Here is a 27,003-nt window from a genome sequence, read left to right as displayed (position 1 = left end):
CTTTCACTGGTGTATCTGGATGCTTGCCTCCTAGGTGATTGTAGATCATATCAAATTCACAGTCATTATTAAACAATGTCTTAGTTAGGGTTTTACTGCTATAAACAGACACTATGACCAAGTGAATACTTATGAAAACAACATTTAATTGGGGCTGGCTTACAGGTTCAGAGGTTTAGTCTAGTATCATCAAGGCAGGAACTTGAAAGCATCCAGGCAGGCATGGTGTAGGGGGAGCTAAGAGTTTTACATCTTCATCTGAAGGCTGCTAGCAGAATACTTGTTTCCAGGAAGCTAGCATGAGGGTCTCTTAAAGCCCACACCCACAATGACACACCTACTCTAGCAAGGCCACTCCTTCTTCAAAGGTTCCATACTGTCTAATAGTACCACGCCCTGGGCCAAGCGTATGCAAACCATCACAAACATCATAGCTGCTCCCCCACCTACTTTTTACCCGATTAGCATCCTATAATTTGAGGAATAATTCCTTCTCAGACCTATATATGACACCAGGCTTTAACTTTTATGTTCATTTTGTTGTTGTTGTTGAAAACGTTTTTCTTTTCTTCCTCTTTCGTTTGTTAAAATTATTATTAAGTTATTTTATTTATTTATATTCCAAATGTTGTCCCCCTTTTTGGTCTTTGCCCTTGAGAACTTCAGGCCATTCCCCCTCACCTTTGCCCAGGAGGGGGTGGTCCCCCACTCACCCACTCACCCCCACCTCATCTCCCCACCAGCATCTCCCCACCCTCGTGTGTTGAATCTCTGCAGGATTAGGCTCATCCTCTCCCACTGAGGCCAGACAAGGCAGTCCTCTGCTACATGTGTGCCAGAGTGCCACAGACCAGCACATGTGTGGTTGGTGGCTCAGTGTCTGAGAGCTCTGAGGGTTTCATATGTTATATTTTGATCACGTTTTCCCTCTGTCCCAATTCCTTTCAGGTCCTCTCCATTTTCCTACCAATACAACTTTATTATTATTATTATTTTATTTCATTCAAACAAACACACAAACATACAAGAAAAAACAAAAAAAGAAACACATGAGAACAAAACCCTCCCAAAAGAACAAAACCAGAAAACAACCAAAATCAAAATAAACAAGCAGAAAAAAGCCAAAGAAATATAACATTAACATATTTAGCACATATAGATAAAGCCAGAAATATTAAATTATAGAGAAATAAAATCATTTTAGAAGAAAATCTTCAAGTTCTGTAATAGAAACTAATTTATTTTTACTTATTTCCTTTATAATGCAACATTAATTGATATTAGGATGTTGAAGACAAGCTACATCAATGATCCAAGGAGGGCACGTGGGGTTGGTGATGATGTAAAGCAGGCTCCTGCTCATATACTTGGTGGATGAAACAAGCTCCAACAAGTGAGCCCCAACAACTTTTTTTTCTCTTAGCCTTTTAACACCAACTAAGACAAAGTTCTCTAAGTAAGAAAAAAATTACCTCATAGCCACAAGTTACAAATTTCTAAAAACAATCACTAAAACCCATGGTCTTCAAAAACAGAAAAAAACCCATCACACAAGAGGAAATTACAACAGGTTTATTGATTATGTATTCCTCTTTTGAAACTCATACCTAACTAAACATTTCTCATCTAACTTTATTTCAATTATCTTTTCTCCATAGTAACTGCAAAGCCTTAATTCTTTTGTTGTTGATTAACAAACTTTAAGCAAGCCAAGTCTACAGTAGCAAGTTTTCCATATGGTTCGATGATGACCAATGTGTATTTACCAAGAAACAAATAATCTATCTTACATCTTAGTTTTGAAGTCTTGTTCATCTAGACTGGCTAATCACCTATTCTCTATTCTATACTCATAATAGAATTATTTACTCTTTGTTCACTACCTTGTCCTTTTATTCCGTACACCAAAACCTGTGACTACATCTTTAGATCACAAAATCCAGGAACTCATACCCAACCTTGAATGAATGTTTTGAGCACTATCTTGTCCCAAGCCAACTTTTCTCTTCCAAGCACAATTACATACTCACAATGCATGAAAGCTCACTGTACTCCTTTTCTAACCTATACAGCCCTTACTATTCTTCAAGGGAGGGAGCATGTTTTGCTCTTAATTCTAACCTTACTATATCTATCTGGCAAAACAACTTAAGCCATTTCCTTAAACTTTCTATCATTTATTCTAACTCCCTAAAAACTATTTCCATCAAATCAGGAATTCCATAAAATCATTAATTCATTGAAACAATCTTATTTTATGAAAGTTTGTCTTCATATTGATCTGCAGGAAAATTGCCCAATAGAGTGAGTCATCTCAAGGAAGCACATCTTCCCACTGCAGCTCTTCCTGCATGGTGTTCTCCATTAAGCTCCCTTGGTTAAAGCAAAATTACTGTGGCCTGTCAAGTGTTCTGTTTGTGGCAATTAATATTTGTTTAAGTCATCTAGGACATCTTGCTTTGTGATTTTGGTCCATAAACCTGGAATACTACCTATGTTTGTAAATTTTTTGCCATACTTCACTTCTAGATTTGATCTGAAATGACAGACAAACCATTTCCAATATGGCTGGGTAGATGAGTCTGGGGTGATGCTCCATGTGGCAAAATCACCTCCTACATCTCGATATTTCTTGTATGGGTACCACTTGGAGCCACCATCTAAACGAAATGAATAATCACTTGCTACTGAACTGGTACAGCAATCAATTACAAATTGGTCTGTGTTATGCCAGTGCCAACCACGGACAGCCTGAGGACGGTGGAATGGCACACTGTGGTCTCCATCATGCTGAGGAATGGTGTTTGTACAAATTGCATTACAAAAAGGACACTGTTTCCAGCAGCCACACAGATGTTCAGAGAGAATTTTCTCAATGTCAGAGATCATTTCATTCATGGGCTTACTTGAGCAGTCCTCTTCTACTTTCCTCATTGCAGGATCTAAAGCTGTGCTCATGGCTTCTTTGAGAAACTCAATATCTGTTATCTCCTGGTGCTCGATGCTTACCAGGTCTCTTCTTGGGAAGATCAGATTGCTCCCTAGATGGTCACAGAACAAATCCAGCCAGCCAGATGCAGTGCTGCCTTTATTTTTAGCTACTGCTGTGGACTCATGAATGGCAGACAGGATGGTATTCTTGATGTCACCTAAAATTATTTTTAAAAAAGTCTTTATTTTTTTACTTTCTTTTTCTGAACAGTATCTTGTAATGTGATCTCTAATGTATTGCCTGAAAAATGATTCAGGATGATGAAGGTATTGCCAGTATTTATCAAAATTTTCTTCTTCTGCTAGAGAGTAGAGAATATGTTTCTCCAAGTTAGCTCTGTTTCCATTGAATTCAGGGCAGGTGGCTCGCATGTCTCCAGCAACTTTAGGACCCATCATTTCCCATATGGTGGCAGAGATAGCAGGAGTGAGCTTGAGCCATAGGAAGTCAACAAAGGATGTGATAGAGGTGGCACCTTGGCAGGAGATCTTAAAACTCATAAAGAAATCATCTTTCTTTCTCTCCAGATAGTTCACAGGGTCATTCGCACTCTTGAATGCCTCATGCATTTCCTTGAAACTCTTGGATGCTCTTTGAAATAAGTACAAGGATAAGTCAATGTTGTAGTCTCTGGTCAATGTGTAGTCCTCACAGAGTTCAGATTTCAGCTCATTTTCTATGATCCTAAGAATTTCATGAAAGTAATTCTGACTGTAATCACGCTTTTGTTTCCAAATATTTTTAATTGTTTCACTAAATTTTAAATGAATGTTGTTAGTAGTCTTATTGATGGATTCTTTATGATGGGCTTCTAAACTCTTTGTAATTATATGATATTTTTTTTTCATTTGGATATGTTTCTCATACATGATTTCAAATGGTTCTCCAGACTTTATTTTTAGTCTTTCTGCAATATTTTTGTCCTTCTTGAAATATTCAAGAAGGATATTTTCAGAATCCAAATCAATGTTAGGCTCTGTGACACAAGGAACATTTGAAGATACACTGTAGATCCATTTTGTCCAAAGTTTATTGAATGTCTCATGCAACTCATCGTCACTTAATTCCTTACCCTTCAGACTTAAAGCTAACTTTTGGCTCTTCTCTAACAATTCATTTTCATATTGTGACTTTTGGTTATCTAGTATTTCTTGGCTTTTTTTAAGACTAATATGTTCATTGCATTTCCTTCTGGTGTCTGAAATAAGCGCATCCTTAAGTATTAGTAGTTTATGTTCAAAATTTGCTTTCCATTGAACCAGTATTTCACTATCTGGGTCTTCTTCAAAATACTTGTCAAATTCTTGTTTAATGGTTGTATATTTCTTGCTAAGTGGTTCCTCTAGTAAATTGGATGTGAGTGTCAGGATTATCCCATTTTGAATCTGATTGGTCAGCTGATTGTGTAAGTCCAACACATGACTCCTCAGCTCCCAGGTCCAGTGGTTATACATGATTTCCAGTTTGCTCATGGCTATGACCTCTTGGGTGTTCCTGAAACTGAAAATGAAGTTTTCAGTGATAAGAGCTTTCCACAAATCTTGAACTCGGAATTTAACATCTGAGATTTTCAAGATCCTTCCCCTAGATTCCTGTTGGGCAGTCGAAAGAATTGCATTCCTTAGTTCCTGGACATTGTAGCTATAGCGAGGATTGGGAGGGGCCATTGGAGGATTACCATCCCATAGGTGAGCAAAGTAGTAGACATGACTATTGGCATCAAACTTAATGACATCACTGAAGCGGGTTATGTTTGAGCACTCTTCCAACTCAGCAGCCAATGCTGTCATTTCATCCAGTCTCTGTTCCAGTCTCCTTCGTCCTTCCATAGTCTGGTCTTTTGCTGTAACTTCTCCCACATTCTGATGGACAAAGAAGCAACTCGGGGAGATTTTTACTTGTTTCATTCTCAGAAATGCTTGAACAGCTATTTGTAAGATGTCCTGAATCTCTGATGGATTCTCCCCAAAAATATTGATCAGAGTCAGGTTTCCAAGGCCAATGACTAATGTTGCCAACTCATGGTCCCAATTATGAGATTTATTGTTGAGTTCTGGAGCCCGAAGTCCTTCTGTGTCTACAACAAGCACAAAATTAAAGCCAAGTTCTTCTGTGAATTTCTCTTCCACCTTTAGGAGTTGCATGTAGGCCCCCTTGGTACACCTGCCTGCACTGACTGTGAACTGCAGCCCAAACAGGGCATTCAGCAGGGTAGATTTCCCTGAGCTCTGCAGGCCAAGGACAGAGAGAACAAACAGCCTTTTGTCTCCAACTTTCTCTGAGATTTTGTCAAAAATAGCTGCTACCCACTTTAGAGGCACGTATGAAGCATCTCCATCCATTAGCTCAATGGGAACACCAGCTATCATCAGGTCTGCAGCAATTTGCGGGAGGCAGAGAAAAAAGCTATCTCTAGAGGAGGAAGTTTCTTCCAGAGCTTCATAGATCTGGCCAGCTTCTCGGAGAAGGTGCTCAATTCCTAAAGTACAGTCCTGAATCTCTGTGGAGATGGCTTCTATCTGCTTCTGCCAGTGAGTCAGGGAGTTGCTTTTCTGTGCTCTTTGCTTTTCTCTTTGTACCATTAACCACAAAAAACCCTGCTTTTCATGTAACTTTCCCAGGTGTTCTATAGTCAGGTTGTCAAAAAACAGAGTCAGCCATTGCAAAAAATAGAGTTTGTGATGGGTTTCTGAATAGTCTTGGAGGAGTTCGAGAACAGAGCGCATTAAATCATTAAGAGGAAAGGCTTTTTCCAATTGCTGACGCCGAATTTTTCTTTTATCTGTTTCAATTTCACTCTTATGTTGTTCAATGCTCCGATTCCCCTTTTCTCTCAGATGATAGAACTCTTTGTCTTTCTTACACCAAAGGTGCCAAAGTTGTCCTTGAAGGGGTAGTAAATTTTCTTTTGTCTGAGATAACTTGTATTCCTCCAGGAGGGCCATTATAGTCTGTGCCTTTTCTTTGGCTTCCTTGCAGTCTCTCTGGTCTTCATCAACAAGGAATCCTTGTTTTCTAGCTGTCTTTGAACAGTCATTCAAACTGAGAGCAGTATTAGAGAACTCTAGCAAAAGTTTGATGGCATTGGTGAGCTCCTCTGTTAATTCTGCTTCATTTCTATTCTTGATGCCAATTCTCATTCTTTTACCAGAATTATTTGCTACGGCCTTTTCTTTGTCATCAATCAAGCAGATCAAAGGTGTTGATGACTGACAGAGGTGTCTGACTAGCTTTTGATTTTCTTTATTGTTATCAGAAGCTGACATGAGGATCACAATAAGAGAAGAGACATCTTGCAGGAAGCTGAGTTGTTGTCTATGTTCCTTAGCATCTCCATGAAGATTGGTGAAGGTCAGACACTTGTCAAATAAGTCATCATCAAGGCCTCCAGGACAGAACCAGCAGATTTCTACCACTCCCTCCATCAAGAGACAGTGTTTGCTGCTTCCTCTGCAGTGTCTGTGAAAAAACACATCATGCTTACGTTTACTGAGGAGAGAGTTCATGATCTGAGATTTGGAAGCAGAGAGGCCATTTCCAACTCTAATGAAGGACACAAGGGGGGTAGAGACACTACACATCTGCTGATTCTTGTGACTGTAGCTTTTGTCCTGTGGTGACGCACTTGATTCTTGCCAACTCCTCCTAATTTGTCTGAGAGACCAGAGAAAGAATTCGATTTGAGAAGAATTAGGATTTGGCACCACAAGGGGGAGGGCATATTGACAAATAGAAAGTTTCGACAAAATATATTGCCTGGCAAGATAATCTGCACAGTGTAAAATAGCCATCTGGATATCCATTGGATGAATGTGGGACCAGGACTCAGTGACTGAAGGATAGCTAAGACTGTCATTGCCTTTAATGACATCTTCATATGGATCAAAATCTTCATTTTCTTGATTGGAGCAGCCGACGGAGATCTGTTTTTTTATGTTTTCATCATCTTTGAAGACAAGATGTCTCAACCCATAATCCAACATCAGTAGCTTTTGTAGAAAATAGAATGGAAGCTCCTTTTCAGATCTTGGCTGTGAATTGTACACAGAGGTCTTATAGATCAGGTGGAAGTCAGCTCTGCTCATCCTTTTTGGATAGTAATGGTCTAGACCTAGACGTTGGAGCAAGTCTAGGAAAGGTCCATTTTCTATCATTTCCTTTGTGTTGTTTTCATTACTTTGTTGTTTATAAGTCTGTTTCTTTTCATGGTAGAGACTTTGCAATTGTTTTTTTACCTCATCCATTTGTAAAGAAGGGGTGGTGGCTTTATACTCCCCATCAATGAGCAATCTTAAATCATTCTCCAGAGTTTCCCAGTCATGATGTGCTCCATGTTTTGTGAGAACATGTACAACTTCTTCAGACAACAATTTCCCCATATGTTGTTTTATCAATGTCAAACGCTGACTTTTCTCTTCTGTAGAAATATCTGTGATTTCAACTGTGGCTCTTAGAGATGTGAGTACCAGGAATGCCTGGGCTCTGTAATTGCAAATATTCTTAAGCTCTTGGTATTTGTGTTGGTTACTTTGCATTTGATCCAAGAGGAAGTTTAACTCATCACACCCCAGAAGATGCTGAAAAACACTGTTTACCAATTGATAACCTGCACCAGCTGCAATGGAGAGTAGCAGCAGCTGCATGTCTGGCTGGTCTGTTTCTCTGAGGTACTTCAAGAAGGAGCTGAGAGCTGTGGTGACCTCATATGTAGCTGTTCTTTTCACTACTTCTACTGTTTCTGGGGACTCACTTTTGAAATTCACTTCCATCAGGTTTTTGTGTGCTTTCTTTAAGGTCTTAATGAATTCAGAAAATGAGGTGATTTCGACTTGCTCTTCCTCTGACTCTGACTGATTGATCCACTGTATGATGGATTGCGCCTGAGGAAAGTTTGTCACTTTGTAGACATGAGGTTCTAGAAGGCTGCACAACTGAGATTTAATAAAGTGAGTTTTGTAAGTGGGTGAATTTTTGCAGAAGTTGACAGTGTTTATTAGAAAATTCTGCAGATCCCAATCTGTGAGACATGTATTAACCCAAATGTTGTAACTTTTTATTTTTTGACTCAATGTTTGCATAAAATCTATTAACTTACTAAGCTGTTCTTCGGGATCTGAAACCTCCCAGCATTTCACATCCTCTAGGAAAAGCTTAGCTTCTTTTCTAGCAGTAAGAAATTCTTCTCCTTCTTGAATCTGGGCAGCGACTCCAGTCAGAGCAGTGTAGTTGTCTTTTAGGCATTTAGCCACTTGAAGGGCGTCCTTAAAATCAGTTCTGTGACTAGACAAGATGATGTCCCAAATAGGTACCAACTGGAGTCTCCTATCAATGACAGACCAGGTTTTATTGCTAGCTACAAGACCAGCTGTCCACTGGGTGATTCCATCTGCTTCTGCTGGTCCACCTGTCTGGGCTACAGATAGTTGCACCTTGGTTTGTAAGTTTTGATGATTTGTACTGTCAGCTGCTGTTTTTGAATGTGAGTCTTTCATATTTACATTTGCACCAACTTTAACTCCAAAGCCACTATAGCTGCCCCTTATGTAAATATTCAAAGACTTTTCTGCTTGCTGCTTTACATCAGCTAATTGCTCACTGCTGAAACCTTCTGAAATGGCTTTCCAACAGTAGATTCCCCCAAGGTGAAGTGGGCCTTGGTTAGCATGAGAGCCAAACCTGTGGAAAAAGTTTTCAGTCCTGTGTCTCAGTAAAAGGAATCCATCTGGGTGTGTAGTCTGCTCCAGGAGTTCTTCAATACTTTTTAGTTCCTGGAGAGCAGCCTTGGAGAGCTGAAGATGATTGATGTGAAAATGGCAGGTGGCCAATGGGATGTACCTGAACTTGGCTGAACAGTAATATGATTGCTCTGAAGATGACTGATGGGTATCCTCAGATTCTGTCTGTTTGTTTTGATCCATACCAGCTTCTAGACTAAGTCCCCAACCTTTGCCTTTAACCAAGGAGTTTGAACTGAAACCCAGCATCTCTATAGTCTGTGTAAACATGGCTTGTTCTTGAAAAGATGAAAATTCCTTTGTTTCTATCCATGTGCCTTGTTCTGGGCCAACAAGTGAGAACTGCTTAGAGACACTGAGTAGCTCTTCTTTCTTCTGAATTAGGCTTCTTTGGTGGCTGGTCTTATAAATTCCCTGCAGGGCCAGCCCTCCAGATGCCCATCTTATCAGGTCTCTATCTGAGAGGTTTTGACTGTGAGCCAGGGTCTGTTCCATGTGACTGAGATGTCTCTCCATTATTTCAGTGATGTCTTTTAGGGGCACTTCAGGCACTGGCCAGCACTCCTCTGGGATTTCCAGTGCTTGCCTCAGCTCTGCTTCTTTTCTCCTCACTGCCTCTTCTTCTCTGTGCTTCCCTTCTGACTGGAAGGCTTTCAGATCCTGCAGTGCCTGTCCTGCCTGCCTCTGCCTGTTCTTTATCATCTCCTCTGGAGTCTCCTGCAGCTCTGCAACACTAGTTGGCTGTGAGAGGTCAAACAGCTTCTCCAGAGCCTTTTTCTCCCATGTGTGTTTTACCTGGGACTTCAGCTTCTGCAGGTCTCTTTTGTCTAAATATTGTAAAGCCTGGGCAGAGGTCACACCTAGGTCTTCCTGAAGCTTAGGCAGCCAATAGTCAACAGACAGTCCCACTTCTGTCAGCATCTCCTGGATATCATGCCTCCTTCTGCTTCTTAGGTGAGGATAATCAGGGATGCACTTTGCTGTTGCCATGGCTCTGTGAGGAACAGATTATAGTTAGTTTTGTCTGTGCCCTGACCTTAGGAACTGTCAGTTTTGTGGCCAGAAAAGTCAGTTACTAATGTTTCAACTCATAGTTTTTTTTTTTTTTTATCTCCTGTAATCGTTCAAGGTTTTTTAAAAGAACTTTGTGTGAGTGTGTGTGTGTGTGTGTGTGTGTTTGTGTATTTGTATGTGTGAGGAGCCTTTCATTGTGGGTGCTTTCCTCATGATCTGCGTTTTTGCATACTATGATGAGTTGCCACTTTCCCTTATTTTATTTGTTTTCAAGACATTGTGCGTGTGTGTGTGTGTGTGTGTGTGTGTGTGTGTGTAGTGCTGGCTCTTCTGTAGACCAGGCTAGTACTGAACTTGGAGATCTGATTGCTTTTGCCTCCTGAGTGCTGGGACTAAAGGTGTGTACCACCACTGCCTGACACTTTGCCTGAGTTTTAAACATTCTCTTGTACAGAATCAATTGGTTTGAGGGAATTAATGTGAAGGATACTATTTGATAACATACATGAGTTTGCTTAGTTGACGTTTTTAAAAAACAAGTGACATCATCAGTTGATTCTGTTTTCCTTATCAATTTTTGAGAAACCAGTGTTGACTGTTTCCATTCCTATTTCTGTGTAATTTTTCCCTTACTCTTCAGACAGGATTTTACTAAGTGTCATGGTTTAAATATTATTGGCTCAGGGAATAACATTATTTGGAGGTGTGGCCTTGTTGAAGTTAGTATGTCACTGTGGGCATGGGCTTTAAAATTCTCCTCCTAGCTGCCTTGATGTCAGTATTCTATTAGTCTTCAGTTGAAGATGTAAGCTCTCAGCTCTGCCTGCATCATGCCTGACTAGATGATGCTTTGCTTCCACCTTATGATGTGGAATTGAACCTCTGCGCTTGTAAGCCAGCCCAATTAAATGTTGTCCTTTAAAATATTTTCCTTTGTCATGGTTTCTTTTCACAGCTGCAAAATCCTAACTAAGACAGAAAGCTAGAGGCAAGGATCTACTTGTTCAAAAGTGGCAAGGAATTTAACTGAACTGTGTCCATACATTGGCCTTATGAAATCACAAGTTAAGAGTGACGAGTTGAAATCACTCCTCTTCTGCCCCAGCTTGGTTCTTTTGTCTGAGGCAGACACCTAGCTGGTCTGCTCTCATGAAGACATCATATCCTGAACCATCCTAGAAGAACCACTGCACTCAGAGTAGCAGGGAAGAACTCTCCCCCACAACCCTATGCCCCAGAGCTGGGAGCCTTGGGCACTCAGGACCCATTACAAACCCAAACCCCACCTTTTAAAATACAACTCCCCTTCCACCCCTAGCTTGGTTCTTTTGGCTGGGGCAGACACGTAGCTGTCTGCTCCCATGAAGACACCTTATTATCTTGAACCATCATAGAGGAACCACTGCATGCAGAGAAGCAGGATTTCAGGATCCCAGAGGCAACCTGAGTCCCAGGAGCTCTTCCACCCAGGAAATCAGGATCACAGGTTCAGAGAGACAGCTGGACTCTGAGGAGTTCTGACACAAGCAAGATTACTGGAAAGACAGGTTCCAGTCAGATACAGTGAGTGCAGGTAGCACTAGAGATAACCAGATGGTGAAAGGAAAGCACAAGAAGACAAGCAACAGAAACCAAAGTTACCTGGCATCATCAGAACCCAGTTCTCTCAACATAGCCAGTCCTGGACACCCAATCACACCGGAAAAGTAGGATCCAAATTTAAAATCACTTCTCATGATGATGATAGAGGACTTTAAGAAGGACACAAACGGAACTTCCGGTCTGGGCCCGAGCATAGAGCAGGTCACAGGCGGCAGCTCTGTACCCAACACCAGAAAACCGAGAGAAAGAGGGACTCCCAGAAGCTTTCACTCCAGCAGCATCCCAGGCAAGGAAAAAGCAGCACTTGCCCCAAACAGGGAGCAACTGGGACCCACTGGGACCCAGGAATTCGCTCCTGGCCCGGAACAGGGACTCCATCTGGTCTGGGCCCGAGCACTTGCAGATCCCGGGAGGCAGCTAGGCACCCGGTCTCTCAGAATACAGAGGAAGCGGGGCTCTCAGGACCTCTCTGCCAAGCAATATCTTAGGCTAGGAGGTGGCAATACTTGCCCCCAAACAGGGAGCAACCAGGACCCACTGGGACCCAGGAATTCACTCCTGGCCCGGAGCACAGGTTCCTTCTGGTCTGGGCCCAAGCACTCCGCAGATCCCGGGAGGCAGGTATGCACTCAATCTCACAGAACCCAGAGGAAGTGGGGGCTCTCAGTAGCTCCAACTCGAGCAGTATCTTAGGCTAGGAGGTGGAAATACTTGCCCCCAATCAGGGAGCAAACGGGACCCACAGGGACCCAGGAATCCACTCCTGACCTGGATCCCAGGCCCCTTCCGGTTTCCAGCTGAGCACGGAGCACATCTTGGGCCTCAGCTCTAACCCCAGCAGCAAAACCCATCCCAAACAGTTCTGACACAACCTAGATAATAGGAAAGACAGGCCCCATTCAGAGACAGCAAAGATAGCACAAAGGTGATCTAGATGGCAAAAGGCAAGCACAAGAACACAAACACCAGCAACCCAAGGTACTTGCCATCATCAGAAACTAGTTCTTCCATAGTAGAAAGTCCTGAACTCCCCATATCACCAGGAAAACAAGAACCAGATCTAAAATCACTTCTAATGATGATGATAGAGGACTATAAGAAGGAAATAAATAACACTATCAAAAAACTTGAGGAGAACACAGGAAAACAGGATGAAGTCCTTAAAGAAACACAAAAATCCTTTAAAGAATTAAAAGAAAACACAAACAAACAGATGAAAGAATTGAACAAAACCATCCAGGACATAAAAATGGAAGTAGACACAATAAAGAAATCACAAAGGGAGATTACTCTAAAGATAGAAAACCTAAGAAAGAAATCAGGAGTCATAGACACAAGCATCACCAACAGAATACAAGAGATTGAAGAAAGAATCTCAGGTGCAGAAGATACCTTAGAAAATATTGATACAACTGTCAAAGAAAATGCAAAATGCAAAAAGTTCTTAACACAAAACATCCAGGAAATCCAGGACACAATGAGAAGACCAAACCTAATGATAATAGGTATAGATGAGAGTGAAGATTCCCAATTTAAATGGCCAGTAAATATCTTCAACAAAATTATTGAGGAAAATTTCCCTACCCTAAGGAATGAGATGCCCATAATCACACAAGAAGCCTACAGAACGCCAAACAGACAAGATCAAAAAGGAAATACCTCCTGTCACATAATAATCAAGACACAAAATGCACTAAACAAAGAAAGAATTTTAAAAGCAGTAAGGGAAAAAGGCCAAGTAACATATAAAGGCAAACCTATCAGAATTACACCTGACTTCTCACCAGATACTATAAAAGCCAGAAGATCCTGGGCAAATATCATACAGACCCTAAGAGAACATAAATGCCAGCCCAAGCTACTTTACCCAGGAAAACTCACAATTACCATAGATGGAGAAACTGCCATATTCCATGACAAAACCGAATTTACACAGTGTCTTCCCACAAATCAAGCTCTACGAAGGGTAACAGCAGGAAAGCTCCAATACAAGGAGGGCAATAATATCCTAGAAAGAGCAAGAAAATAATCCTTTTCCATCAAACCCAAAAGAAGATAACCACATAAACGATGTCTCCACTATTAGCAAAAATGACAGGAAGCAACAACACCCTCTCCTTAATATCTCTTAACATCAATGGACTCAATTCCCCAATAAAAAGGCATAGGCTAACGGACTAGATACACAAACGGGACCCAGCTTTTTGCTGCTTACAGGAAACCCACCTCAGTGACAAAGACAGACACTACCTTAGAGTAAAAGTTTGGAAAACAATTTTTCAAGCAAATGGCCCTAAGAAACAAGCGGGAGTAGCCATTCTAATATTGAATAAAATCGACTTTCAACTTAAAACTATCATAAAGGATAAAGAAGGGCATTTCATACTTGACAAAGGAAAAGTCAACCAACATGAACTCTCAATTCTGAATATCTATAGGCCAAATACAAGAGCATCGACTTTCATAAAAGAAACCTTACTAAAGCTCAAAAGACACATTACACCTCACACTATAATAGTGGGAGACTTCAACACCCCACTCTCAGCAATGGATAGATAATGGAAACAGAAACTAAGCAGAGATACAGTGAAACTAACAGAAGTTATGAACCAAATGGACTTAACAGATATCTACAGAACATTTCACCCTACAGCAAAAAAATATACCTTTTCACAGCACCTTATGGTACCTTCTCCAAAATAGACCATATAATTGGGCACAAGACAGGCCTCAACAAATATAAAAAAATTGAAATAATTCCCTACATCCTATCAGATCACCATGGTCTAAGGCTGGTCTTCAAAAATGACAAAGACAATGGAAAGCCCACATTCACATGGAAACTGAACAACACCCTACTCCTTGATAATCAGGTAAGGGAAAAATTAAAGAAAGAAATTAAAAACTTTTTAGAATTTAATGAAAATGATGACACATCATACCAAAATCTGTGGGATACAATGAAAGCAGTGCTAAGAGGAAAACTCATAACTCTAAGTACTGACAAAAAGAAACTGGAGGGAGCATACACTAGCAGCTTGACAATGCACCTAAAAGACCTAGAACAAAAAGAAGCTAATACACCCAAGAGGAGTAGACAGCAGGAAATAATCAAACTCAGGGCTGAAATCAACCAAATAGAAACAAAAAGAACTATCCAAAAATCAATAAAACCTGGAGCTGGTTCTTTGAGGAAATTAACAAGATAGATAAACCCTTAGCTAGACTAATCAGAGGACAGAGAGACAGTATTCAAATTAATAAAATCAGAACTGAAAAGGGTGACATAACAACAGAAATAGAAGAAATTACAAAAATCATCAGATCCTACTACAAAAGCCTATAAAACCAAAATTGGAAAATTTGGATGAAATGGACAACTTTCTAGGCAAATACCAGTTACCAATGTTAAATCAGGACCAGATAAACCATCTAAACAGTCCCATATCCCCAAAAGAAATAGAAGCAGTCATTAAAAGTCTCCCTACAAAGAAAAGTCCGGGACCAGACGGTTTTAGTGCAGAATTCTATCAGACTTTCAAGGAAGACCTAATTCCAATTCTTTTCAAAGTATTCCACAAAATAGAAACAGAAGGTACACTACCCAATTCATTCTACGAAGCCACAATTACCCTCATACCTAAACCACACAAAGACCCAACAAAGAAGGAGAACTTAAGGCCAATCTGCCTTATGAACATTGATGCAAAATTACTCAATAAAATTCTAGGGAACCGAATCCTAGAACACATCAAAACAATTATCCATCATGATCAAGTGGGCTTTGTCCCAGTAATGCAGGGTTGGTTCAATATTCAGAAATCCATCAATGTAATCCATTATATAAACAAACTCAAAGGAAAAAAACACATGATCATCTCACTAGATGCTGAGAAAGCATTTGACAAAATTCAACACCCCTTCATGACAAAAGTCTTGGAAAGGTCAGGAATTGAAGGTCCACACCGAAACATAGTGAAAGCAATATACAGCAAACCAGTAGCCAGCATGAAACTAAATGGAGAAAAACTTGAAGCAATCTCACTAAAATCAGGGACTAGGCAAGGCTGCCCACTCTCCCCCTACTTATTTAATATAGTATTGGAAGTCCTAGCCAGAGCAATTAGGCTACACAAGGAGGACAAAGGGATACAAACTGGAAAGGAAGAAATCAAAATCTCACTATTTGCAGATGATATGATAGTACACTTAAGTGACCCCAAAACTTCCACCAGAGAACTCCTAAACCTGATAAACAACTTTAGCAAAGTGGCTAGATATAAAACAAACTCAAGCAAATCAGTAGCCTTCCTCTACACAAAAGATAAACTGGCTGAGAAAGAAATTATGGAAGTGACACCCTTCAAAATAGTCACAGATAATATAAAATACCTTGTTGTGAAACTAACCAAGCAAGTAAAAGACCTGTATGACAAGAACTTCATGCCCCTGAAGAAAGAAATTGAAGCAGATCTCAGAAGATGGAAAGATCTCCCATGCTCATGGATTGGAAGGATTAATATAGTAAAAATGGCTATTTTGCCAAAAGGCATCTACAGATTTAATGCAATCCCCGTTAAAATTCCCACTCAATTCTTCACAGAGATAGAAAGAGCAATCTTAAAATTCATTTGGAATAACAAAAAATCCAGGATTGCAAAAACTACTCTCAGCAATAAAAGAACTTCTGGAGAAATCAACATCCCCGACTTCAAGATGTACTACAAAGCAATAGTGATAAAAACTGCAAGGTATTGGAACAGAGACAGGCAGGAGGATCAATGGAATAGAATAGAAGACCCAGAAATGAACCCCCATACCTATGGTCACTTGATCTTTGACAAAGGGGCTAAAAGCATCGAGTGGAAAAAAGATAGCATTTTCAACAAATGGTGCTGGTCCAACTGGTGGTCAGCATGTAGAAAAATGCAAATTGATCCATACTTATCTCCTTGTACAAAGCTCAATTCCAAGTGGATTAAGGACCTCCACCTAAAACCAGCCACACTGAAACTAATAGAAGATAAACTGGGGAAAAGCCTGGAACACATAGGCACTGGAAAAAGTTCCTGAACAGAACACCAATGGCCTATGCTCTAAAACCAAGAATTGACAAATGGGACCTCATAAAGCTGCAAGAAGGAAGAACAAAGTGTGGATGCTTTGGTCCTTTCTAGAAGGAGTATCAAAAGTTTCAACCAGAGCTCCCAAAGCCTAAACTGCCAGCCAGAGAGCACAAAGGGAGAGATTCATGCAGTTGTATAGGGAATTGAGGGTGACCTTGTTAGACTTCAGTGAAAGTGGAGGACCATGGTCCCCAAAATTTTGGATCCCCTACTGTGTGGGAATTTGAGAGCAGGGAGACAGGACTGGGAGGATGTTTGGAGCACAACCTCACAAAAATTAGGAGGAGGGGGTATGGGATAGGGGCTTTTGGGGGAGAATGGGAGAGGAGATAACATTGAAAGGTTAATTCATATAATATCCAATAAAAAAAAACACACAGAAAAAGGGTCTAAAAAAAAGAGAGAGGGAGAGAGTTTACTTATTTTAAATTAATTTCAAAAGTTTCTAGGAGTTGCTAATTGGCTAAGATCCTATTTTAAGCTCTCCACAAAAGAAGTTAAGTCTCTGTTCAATATTCTCAACAGAGATGTAAATCCTAATTTTCCTCAACAATTAGTTGACAAAAGAGAGGTAATCTCACAAAAAGTAGAAGAAGCTATTACTAATCGATATACGATATAGTCTGATTAGTTGTCAGCGGTGCTATAACAGTCCTTTGACAAAAGATTATCAATATAGATTTATATATCCTTAAATAGAGTCTTCATGACTCTCTGAGTGTGGAAGGAGCAACTGTTGGCGCGTCTGCCTTGATTTTACAAGAACTCTGAAAAATTGGCTTTAAAAACAAAAGAGGGGGAACGGTACCCCGTCAGAAGGAGTCCCCCTGAAATACTCTCCATCATGCCTTGTTCACTTTTATCTCTCTAAAGCTGAAAGCTCATGGCACATCTGCTGCTGACTGCTTCTGGCACCACCAAGACCAACAAAACTTTGCCACAGATATGGGGGAGGACCCTCTTACCCTTAAAGGGAATGGCCTAGACCCAGCTCCCTTTTGGGGCCGAGGACTGATATTTCTGTCCAATACCACAGAAGGCACAGCTAACCGGCTACCAAAAAGATTAATGAAAAAAATAGATATCCCCACAAAGCCATGCCCAACCATAAATACGATGAATAACAATTTACATCCAGGGAAGAGAAATCTCCCTGAGAATCCCCTTCTTTTCCTTTCCAGGTAAAAATGAATTACCCGTGATGCCTGCGGTTAGAAGTTCTAATCCAGATACTGGCCTCCAAACTTATACTACTCAGACCTTTGAAGGGCCACTGACAAGAACATCAAACAGCTAGAGATTGTCATCACTAATCTGAAGAAATCCCTCGTTTCACCATCTGAAGAGACCTCCTAAAATCGCAAAGATCCTTATTGGACTTGATTTACTCTAGTACAATAGAAAAGACAGTATACATCTCTTGACTGTGTAAAACCCTCAAAGAAGAAGGTTGCCTTTACATAGACAAGACAAGGAGGTTTAAAGAGAGCATGAAATAGGTAGTGAAGCCTAAGAAATATCAGAGAGAGAAAGAGACAGATGAATGCTGGTACAAGAATTGATTTGCAGCCTCTCCAAGGTTGTCAACCCTATTTCCTTCCATCTTGGGACCATTATTTAGGTTCTTTTTACTTTTTTCTGCTTGTCCCTGGCTCTCAAATAGGTGGACTAACTCTGTGATACAACAGATAAATAATTTGGTAGCAAAACCTACTCAGATACATTATCATAAGTTAGCTATGGAGGACCATGAGACTCAAGATGAGGTTGTTACTTTATACAAGGTGTTTCCAAAACTCATCTCCACCCAACCTAAAAAGGGGGGACTTCTGCCCCTAGACCAAGCAGAGAGGGGCCACCCAGAACCCCCTCTGACAGGCGATCTGAATTCTTGCTCAGGCTGCGAGGCTAAGCACTGCTAGGGAATATCAATAAAAGATAAAAATATCTATCTGGGTTCCCTGAGGTACAAGCCTGACTGCATAGGGATTGATGTCAAAAGTATCCCCTCTCCAGGAAAAAGTCATCAGGTCGGGTATGGCCCTCATGCCCCACTGGACAACGACAGGGGGACTTGAGCCATTATAAGGCCCCCTTCAAATACTGGAGGTCAGGACTCTATCCCCGCCTTTGCAAGTTTAGAATTGCCACAGCCCTTCTATACTTAGAGAAGGGAGGAGATGTCAGGGGCATTCCTGCTTACACACTGTAGGCCTAAAATCAGCCATAGGCCTAAAATCAGCAGTGGGCCTGTCATACATATATACTAACACCAAGTGTTGGGTCTCAGTGGTAGAACATCGAAACAGATGGCTGTAAGTTAATGTCAACAGGCAGCTTTTGTGGAAATTTATAAGCCTGAGTGGTCATGGACCTTGTAAATAGGTAGCCTTGGCAGATAATACCAGCTTAGATGGGGACAAGCGAGTCATAGGCAGAGTCATGGTGACTTGTCCTCTGAACCTTCACCCAGCCGATACCTGGTTCTGAAGATATCTGTATTCGCCCTGAGCACCCACACTCCAGTGTCATTCCCTTCCCCACATCCTGCCTTTCTGTGTTTATACTCCTGTGTGAATTAATTATGATTTGAGAAAAAATTTTAAAAAAAGAGAAAAAAAAAGACCCTTACCCTAGCTGCCTGGAAGCCAGTATTCTGTAGCAGCCTTCAGATAAAGAGGTAGAACTTGTAGCTCCTCCTGCACCATGCCTGCCTGGATGCTGCCATGTTCCTGCCTTGATGATAATGGACTGAATCTGTGAACCTGTAAGCCAGCCCCAATTAAATGTTATCTTTATGAGAAAAAAAAAAGAAGGACACAAACAACTCCCTTCAAGAAATACAGGAGAACATAGGTAAACAAGTAGAAGCACTTAAAGAGGAAACACAAAAATCCCTTAAAGAATTGCAAGAAAACACAGCCAAACAGGTGAAAGAATTAAACAAAACCATCCAGGATCTAAAAATGGAAGTAGAAACAATAAAGATATCTCAAAGGGAGACTACCCTGGAGATAGAAAACCTAGGAAAGAGATCAGGAGTCATATATGCAAGCATCACCATAAGAATACAAGAAGAGAGAATTTCGTGTGCAGAAGATACCATGGAAAACATTAACACAACTGTCAAAGAAAATACAAAATGCAAAAATCTCCTAATTCAAAACATCCAGGAAATCCAGGACACAACGAGAAGGCCAAATCTAAGGATAATAGGTATAGATGAGAGTGAAAATTCCCAACTTAAAGGGCCAGTAAATATCTTCAACAAAATTATAGAGGAAAACTTTCCTAACCTAAAGAAAGAGATGCCTATGAACATGCAAGAAGCCTACAGAACTCCAAATGGACTAGACCAGAAAAGAAATTCCTCATGTCACATAATAATCAAAACACCAAAAGCACAAAACAAAGAAAAAATATTAATAACATGTAAAGGCAGACCTATAAGAATTACACCAGACTTCTCACTAGAGACTATAAAAGCCAGAAAATCCTGGAATGATATCATATAGACCCTAAGACAACACAAATGCCAGACCAGACTGCTATACTCAGCAAAACTTTCAATTACCATAGATGGAAAAACCAAGATATTCCATGATTAAACCAAATTTACACAATATTTTCTCACAAATCCTGCCCTACAAAGGATAATAGATGTAAAACTCCAACACAAAGAGGGAAACTACAACCTAGAAAAAGCAAGAAAGTAATCTTCAAAAAAACCCAAAATAAGATAGCTACACAAACTTAATTCCACCTGTACTAACAAAAATAACAGGAAGCAACAATCATTTTTCCTTAATATCTCTTAACATCAGTGGACTCAATTCCACAATAAAAAGACATAGATTAACAGACTGGATGCATAAAGAGGACCCAGAATTTTGCTGCATGCAGGAAACACACCTCAGTGACAAAGAGAGAAACTACATCAGAATAAAAGGATGGAAAACATTTTTTCAAGCAAATAGTCCCAAGAAACAAGCTAGAGTAGCCATTCTAATATCAAATAAAATTGACTTTCAATCAAAAGTTATCAAAATTGAAAAGGAAGAACACTTCATACTTGTCAAAGGAAAATCTACCAAGATGAACTCTCAGTTCTGAACATCTATGCTCCAAATGCAAGGGCACCCACATTAATAAAAGAAACTTTATTAAAGCCCAAAGCACACATTGCACTTCAAACAATAATAGTGGGGGATTTCAACACTGCACTCTCAGCAATGGACAGATCATAGAAACAGAAACTAAACAGAGGCACAGTGAAACTAACAGACGTTATGAACCAAATGGATTTAACAGACATCTATAGAATATTTCATCCTAAAACAAAAGAAAATACCTTTTTCTCAGCACTTCATGGTACCTTCTCCAAAATAGACCATATAATTGGTCACAAAACAGGCCTCAACAGATACAAAAAGATTGAAATAATCCCTTGCATCCTATTAGATCACCATGGACTAAGGCTGGTTTTATATAATGACAAAAACAATGGAAACCCCACATACACATGGAAATGGAACAGTGCTACACTCAATGATGACTTGGTCAAGGAAGAAAAAAAGAAAGAATTTAAAGACCTTAGAATATAATGAAAATTAAGACACATCATATCAAAACCTATGGGGCACAATGAAAGCAGTGCTAAGAGGAAAACTCATAGCTCTAAGTGCCTACAAAAAGTAACTGGAGAGAGCTTACACTAGCAGTTTGACAGCACACCTGAAAGCTCTAGAACAAAAGGAAGCAAATACACCCAAGAGGAGTAGACTGCAGGAAATAATCAAACTCAGGGCAAAAATCAACCAACTAGAAACAAAAAGAACTGTACAAAGAATCAACAAAACCAGGAGCTGGTTCTTTGAGAAAGTCAGCAAGATAGATAAACCCTTAGCCAGACTAACCAGTGGGCACAGAGACAGTATCCAAATTAATAAAATCAGAACTGAAAAGGGAGACATAACAACAGAAACTCAGGACATTAAAAAAAATCATTAGATCTACTACAAAAGCCTATGCTAAACCAAACTGGAGAATCTGTATGAAATGGACAATTTTCTAGAGAGATACCAGGTACCAAAGTTAAATCAAAAGCAGATAAACCATCTCAACAGTCCCATAACCCCTTAAGAAATAGCAGCAGACATTAAAAGGCTCTCAACCAAAAAAGTCCCAGGACCAGATGGTTTTAGTGCAGAGTTCTATCAGACCTTCAATAAAGACTTATACCAACTCACTATAAAGTATTCCACAAAATAGAAACAGAAGGAACAATGTCAAATTCGTTCTATGAAGCCACAATTACGCTCATACCTAATCCATACAAAGACACAACAAAGAAAGAGAACTTCAGACCAATCTCCCTCATGAATATCGATTCAAAAATACTCAATAAAATTCTCACAAACCGAATCCAAGAAAACATCAAAACAATCATCCATCATGATCAAGTGGGCTTTATCCCAGGAATGCAGGGATGGTTCAATATTTGGAAATCCATCAATGTAATCCACTATATAAACAAACTCCAAGAAAAAGACCACATGATCATATCACTAGATGCTGAGAAAGCATTTGACAAAATTCAACACCCCTTCATGGTAAAAGTCTTGGAAAGATCAGGAATTCAAGGCCCATACCTAAACATACTAAAAGCAATATACAGCAAGCCAGTAGCCAACAGTAAACTAAATGGAGAGAAACTTGAAGCAATCCCACTAAAATCAGGGACTAGACAAGGCTGCCCACTCTCTCCCTACCTATTCAATATAGTACTAGAAGTCCTAGCTAGAGCAATTATACAACAGAAAGAATTCAAAGGGATACAAAAGGGAAATGAGGAAGTCAAAATATCACTATTTGCAGATGATATGATAGTATACTTACCCCAAAACTTCCCCCAGAGAACTCATAAACCTGATAAACACTTCAGCAAAGTGGCTGGATATAAAATTAATTCAAATAAATCAGTAGCCTTCCTTTACTCGAAGGATAAACAGGCTAAGAAAGAAATTAGGGAAATGACACCCTTCACAATAGTCACAAATAATATAAAATACCTTGGTGTGAATGTAACCAAGCAAGTGAAAGATCTGTATAACAAGAACTTCAAGTCTCTGAAGAAAGAAATTGATGAAAATCTCAGAAGATGGAAAGATCTCCCATGCTCATGGATTGGCAGGATTAATATAGTAAAAATTGCTATATTGCCAAAAGCAATCTACAGATTCAATGCAATCTCCATTAAAATTCCAACTCAATTCTTCATAGAGATAGAAAGAGCGATTTGCATATTCATCTAGAATAACAAAAAACCCAGGATATCGAAAACTATTCTCAACAATAAAATAACTTCTGGGGGAATCACCATCCCTGACCTAAAGCTGTACTACAGAGCAATAGTGATAAAAACTGCATGGTATTGGTACAGAGACAGGCAGGAAGATCAATGGAAAACAATTGAAGACCCAGAAGTGAACCCACACAACTATGGTCACTTGATCTTTGACAAAGTATCTAAAACCATCCAGTGGAAATAGGACAGCATTTTCAACAAATGGTGTTGGTTCAACTGGAGGTCAGCATGTAGAAAAATGCAAATTGATCCATTCTTATCTCCTTGTACAAAGCTCAAGTCCAAGTGGATAAAGGACCTTCACATAAGACCAGATATACTGAAACTAATAGAAGAGAAGGTGAGGAAAACCCTCAAATTCTTAGGTACAGGGAAAAAGTTCCTGAACAGAACAACAGTGGCTTATGCTCTATGATCAAACATTGACAAATGGGACCTCGTAAAACTGCAACACTTCTTTAAGGCAAAGGACACTGTCAATAGGACAAATCATCAACCAACAAATTTGGAAAAGGTCTTTACCAATCCTACATCTGATAGAGGGCTAATATCCAATATATACAAAGAACTTAAAAATTAGACTATACAACCAAATATCTCTATTAAAAATGGGGTACAGATCTAAACAAAGAATTCTCAACTGAGGAATCTTGAGTGGCTGAGAAGCTCCTAATGAAATGTTCAACATCCTTTGTCATCAGGGAAATGCAAATCAAAACAACCCTGAGATTCCACCTCACACCTGTCAGAATGGCTAAGATCAAAAACGCAGGTGATAGCAGATTCTGGTTAGGATGTGGAGAAATGGAACACTTCTCCATTGTTGGTGGAATTGCAAGCTGGTACCACTGATCTGGAAATCAGTCTGGTGGTTCCTCAGGAAATTGGACATAGTATTACCTGAGGACCCAGCTATACCACTCCTGGGCATATACCTAGAAGACGCTCCAACATATAACAAGGACACATGCTCCACTATGTTCATAGCAGCCTTATTTATAATTGCCAGAAGCTGGAAAAAAACCAAATGTCCTTCGACAGAGGAATGGATACAGAAAATGTGATATATTTACACAATGGAGTATTACTCAGCTATTAAAAGCAATGAGTTTATGAAATTCACAGCCAAATGGATGGAACTATAAAATATAGTCCTGAGTCAGGTAACCCAATCACAAAAGAACACACATGGTATGCACTCACTGATAATTGGATATTAGCCCAAAAGCTTGAAATACTCAAGATACAATTCCCAGACCATATGAAGCTCATGAAGAAGGAAGACCAAAATGTGGGTGCCTCAGTCCTTCTTAGAATGAGTAACGGAATACTTATGAAAGCAAATATGGAGACAATTTGGGACAGAAACTTTAGGAGGGGCTGTCTGGAGACTGTTCCACCTGGGTATCTAGCCCATGTGTGGTCACCAAATGTAGATGTTAATGTGGATGTCAGGCAGTGCATGCTGATAGGAGCCTGATATAGCTGTCTCCTTAGAGGTCTGCAAGAGTCTGATATATATAGAGGCAGATACTCACAGCTCACCATTGAACTGATCATGGGGTTCTCAATGGAGGAGTTAGAGAGAAGACTCAAGGAGCTGAAAGGTATTGTGGCCCCAGAGGGAGAGCAACAATACCAACCAACCAGAGATCCCAGGGTCTAAACCACCAGTCTGGGAGCAGATAGGGAGGGACCCATGGCTCCGGCTGTACATGTAGTGGAGGACAGCCTTGTTGAGCATAGGTGGGAGAGGAGATCCTTGGTTCTGTGTATGCTGGATGCCCCAGTGTGGAGGAGTTTGAGGGCTGGGAGGTGGGAGTGCATGGGAAGGTGGGGGCACATCCTCATAGAAGCAGGAGAAGTGGGGATAGGATAGGGAGTTTCTGGGTGGGGGAAATGGGGAAAGGGGATAACATCTGAAATGTAAATAAAATATCCAATAAAAAAAGAGTGATGAGTTGGAATATATGACCGAAGAGCTATCTAACCAGCAATGTGCTACATGGCTCCTTTTTAGCTGCATATATTTAAAAGTAAATAGAGAAGTGATTTAAAGACACAATTTAAGGGAAAACTGAATTTAAATATTTTAAAAAAATTCTTAGTCTATCTATATAAACAATAAGGAAATATATTTAGGAGAGAAAACCAAAGAGAGAGTCCAACAACCATTTGATAAAGACATTAGTGTGATAGAAGAAGCTAAATTCTGGTTTTTTGGAGGAGATTAAGCATGTTCATGGTGGTATATCTGTAGACCCATAATTCTATTCTATAACATCATAGAAACCTGAAATTTTCTTGCCATTCTAATAGTAATAAGAAATGGTGAGTAGAGTGTGAAAGCTATCCATTATGTATGGGGTTAGTGACTCCGTAACTGGGCAAGTTCAGCCTCTTTTTACTCTTTACTCTTTAACTTCTCTAAATTCATGGGATGTTGTAGCAAGAAGATATTGACCAGACACCAGTTCCTTTATTTTAGACTTCCCTATCTCCAGAATTGCAAGCCATTTTATTTATATTCTCACTATATTATTTTTCTCTCTTGACTTTTAGATGTATTACTAACTTGGTTTATATTAATCCCTCTACTCTATTTCTACAATGTGAAACAATGTGAGACTTTGTTTCATAAAAAGAAAAAAACTAAATCAAACCATCCAACCAACCAACCAACCAACCGACCAACCAACCAACCAATCGACCAACCAACCAACCAACAGAAGTGAAATAAAAGATGATTCAAGAAAAGGGCAGTTTAAAAATGGTTGGGGAGTATTGTGGAATTGGATTACCTTCCTTTGCTCAGCAGAGTCTTGAAGACTGCCTTCGTTTTAATTGTGCATCCTTGATCTCTGAGTCTAGAGAAAGAACAACAGATTTTTTCCTAATTAGAGCTATACTAGAAAAAAATAAATGAAGACATAAAATAAAAACCACCATGTGGAAGATTGTTTCTAGTGTATTTGAATGGAAAAGAACAACCCACTTCTACATAGAAGGGTATTATAAAGAAAACCACAGGCATGCTAGAAACATAAAAAAGGCTGGGGAGAGTTATTTTGTGCAGAAGTAGGATGTAAAAGCCCCTTGTCTATAGGAATTTAGAATGTCACATGCATTCTAAGAGTAAGATTTATACCCAGAAATTACCTAAGAAGCAAACTGACAATGAACAGTTTAGAAGATACTGGAAAATGATAATACTTGGTGATACATTATTATCTATAGTATATAGTGATCTAAAGATAATCTTAATGGTAGAAGCAAAAATTTGATTCGAAAGTAGACAATAGGAGACCTGTGAGATGGCTCAGTGATTAAGGGTCTTTGCCTCTATTCCTGAGAATCTGAATTTAATCTCTAGAATCTACACTAAGAGAACTATCTCCTTTGAGTTGTCTTCCTAACTTTATAATTGCATGCCTACATTCTTTCTCTCTCCCTCTCTCCCTCTCTCTCTCTCTCTTTCTCTCATAAAAAATTGGGCAATAGACCTAAGCAAGATGGCTTGGCATGTAAAGGATATTGTTGCTAAGCCTGATGACTTGAGTTTAATCCTGGTAATCCCTGCAAACTGCCCTCTGACTTCTACTTGTATGCCATGGCACACAGAACACATTCAGAAAACCAATTAATGAATGGAACTTTTAAAGAGTACATACAGATGACCTACGCATATAGGAAAGTCCTGACGAAATATGGTCCTGCCCTTTATCTGTTGTCTTGGTTCCATTTTGTCCTGCAAAGGGAACTAATTGGTTGTCAGAACAGCATGAAATCTATTCTTGGGGGCTAGCTTCTTTTTTTTCTGAAATTAATTTTTTAATTGGATATTTTATTTACATTTCAGATGTTATCCCTTTTTCCCATTTCCCCACTCAGAAACCCCCTATCCTATCCCCACTCCTCCTGCTTCTATGAGGATGTGCCCCCACCCACCTACCCACTCCCACCTCCCCGCCCTCAACTTCCCCCACACTGGGGCATTCAGCCTTTACCAAAGACCTATCAGTTCAATGGTTAGCTGTGAGTATCTGCCTCTGTATATGCCAGGCTCTGGCAGACCTCTAAGAAGACAGGTATATCAGGATCTTGTTAGCATGCACTTCCTGTCACCCACAGTAGCATCTGCCTTTGGTAACTGTACATAGCTTCTTT

General features: G+C 39.9%; 1 protein-coding gene across 1 annotated transcript; it reads right to left on the bottom strand.

Annotated features, from left to right (window-relative positions):
• Positions 1 to 1,222: 1,222 nt before the first annotated feature.
• Positions 1,223 to 25,697, bottom strand: LOC114633226 (interferon-induced very large GTPase 1). The gene is made up of 2 exons (XM_028781839.1): positions 25,638 to 25,697; positions 1,223 to 9,721 (listed from the first exon to the last, which is right to left on the bottom strand). The coding sequence occupies exon 2, from the start codon at positions 9,715 to 9,717 to the stop codon at positions 2,425 to 2,427; it is 7,293 nt and encodes a 2,430-aa protein (XP_028637672.1). The 5' UTR covers positions 9,718 to 9,721; positions 25,638 to 25,697; the 3' UTR covers positions 1,223 to 2,424.
• Positions 25,698 to 27,003: the final 1,306 nt, after the last annotated feature.

Source organism: Grammomys surdaster, unplaced genomic scaffold (assembly GCF_004785775.1).
Source record: "Grammomys surdaster isolate TR1022 unplaced genomic scaffold, NIH_TR_1.0 555, whole genome shotgun sequence".
In the NCBI taxonomy this organism is placed as follows: Eukaryota; Metazoa; Chordata; class Mammalia; order Rodentia; family Muridae; genus Grammomys; species Grammomys surdaster.
The sequence above is the reverse complement of the archived record's forward strand: the minus strand, read 5'-3'. Positions and strand labels throughout refer to the sequence as shown.

Bases quoted from the DNA above. Each gene is read 5' to 3' on its own strand.
- LOC114633226 (XM_028781839.1), bottom strand. From the start codon at position 9,717: ATGGCAACAGCAAAGTGCATCCCTGATTATCCTCACCTAAGAAGCAGA.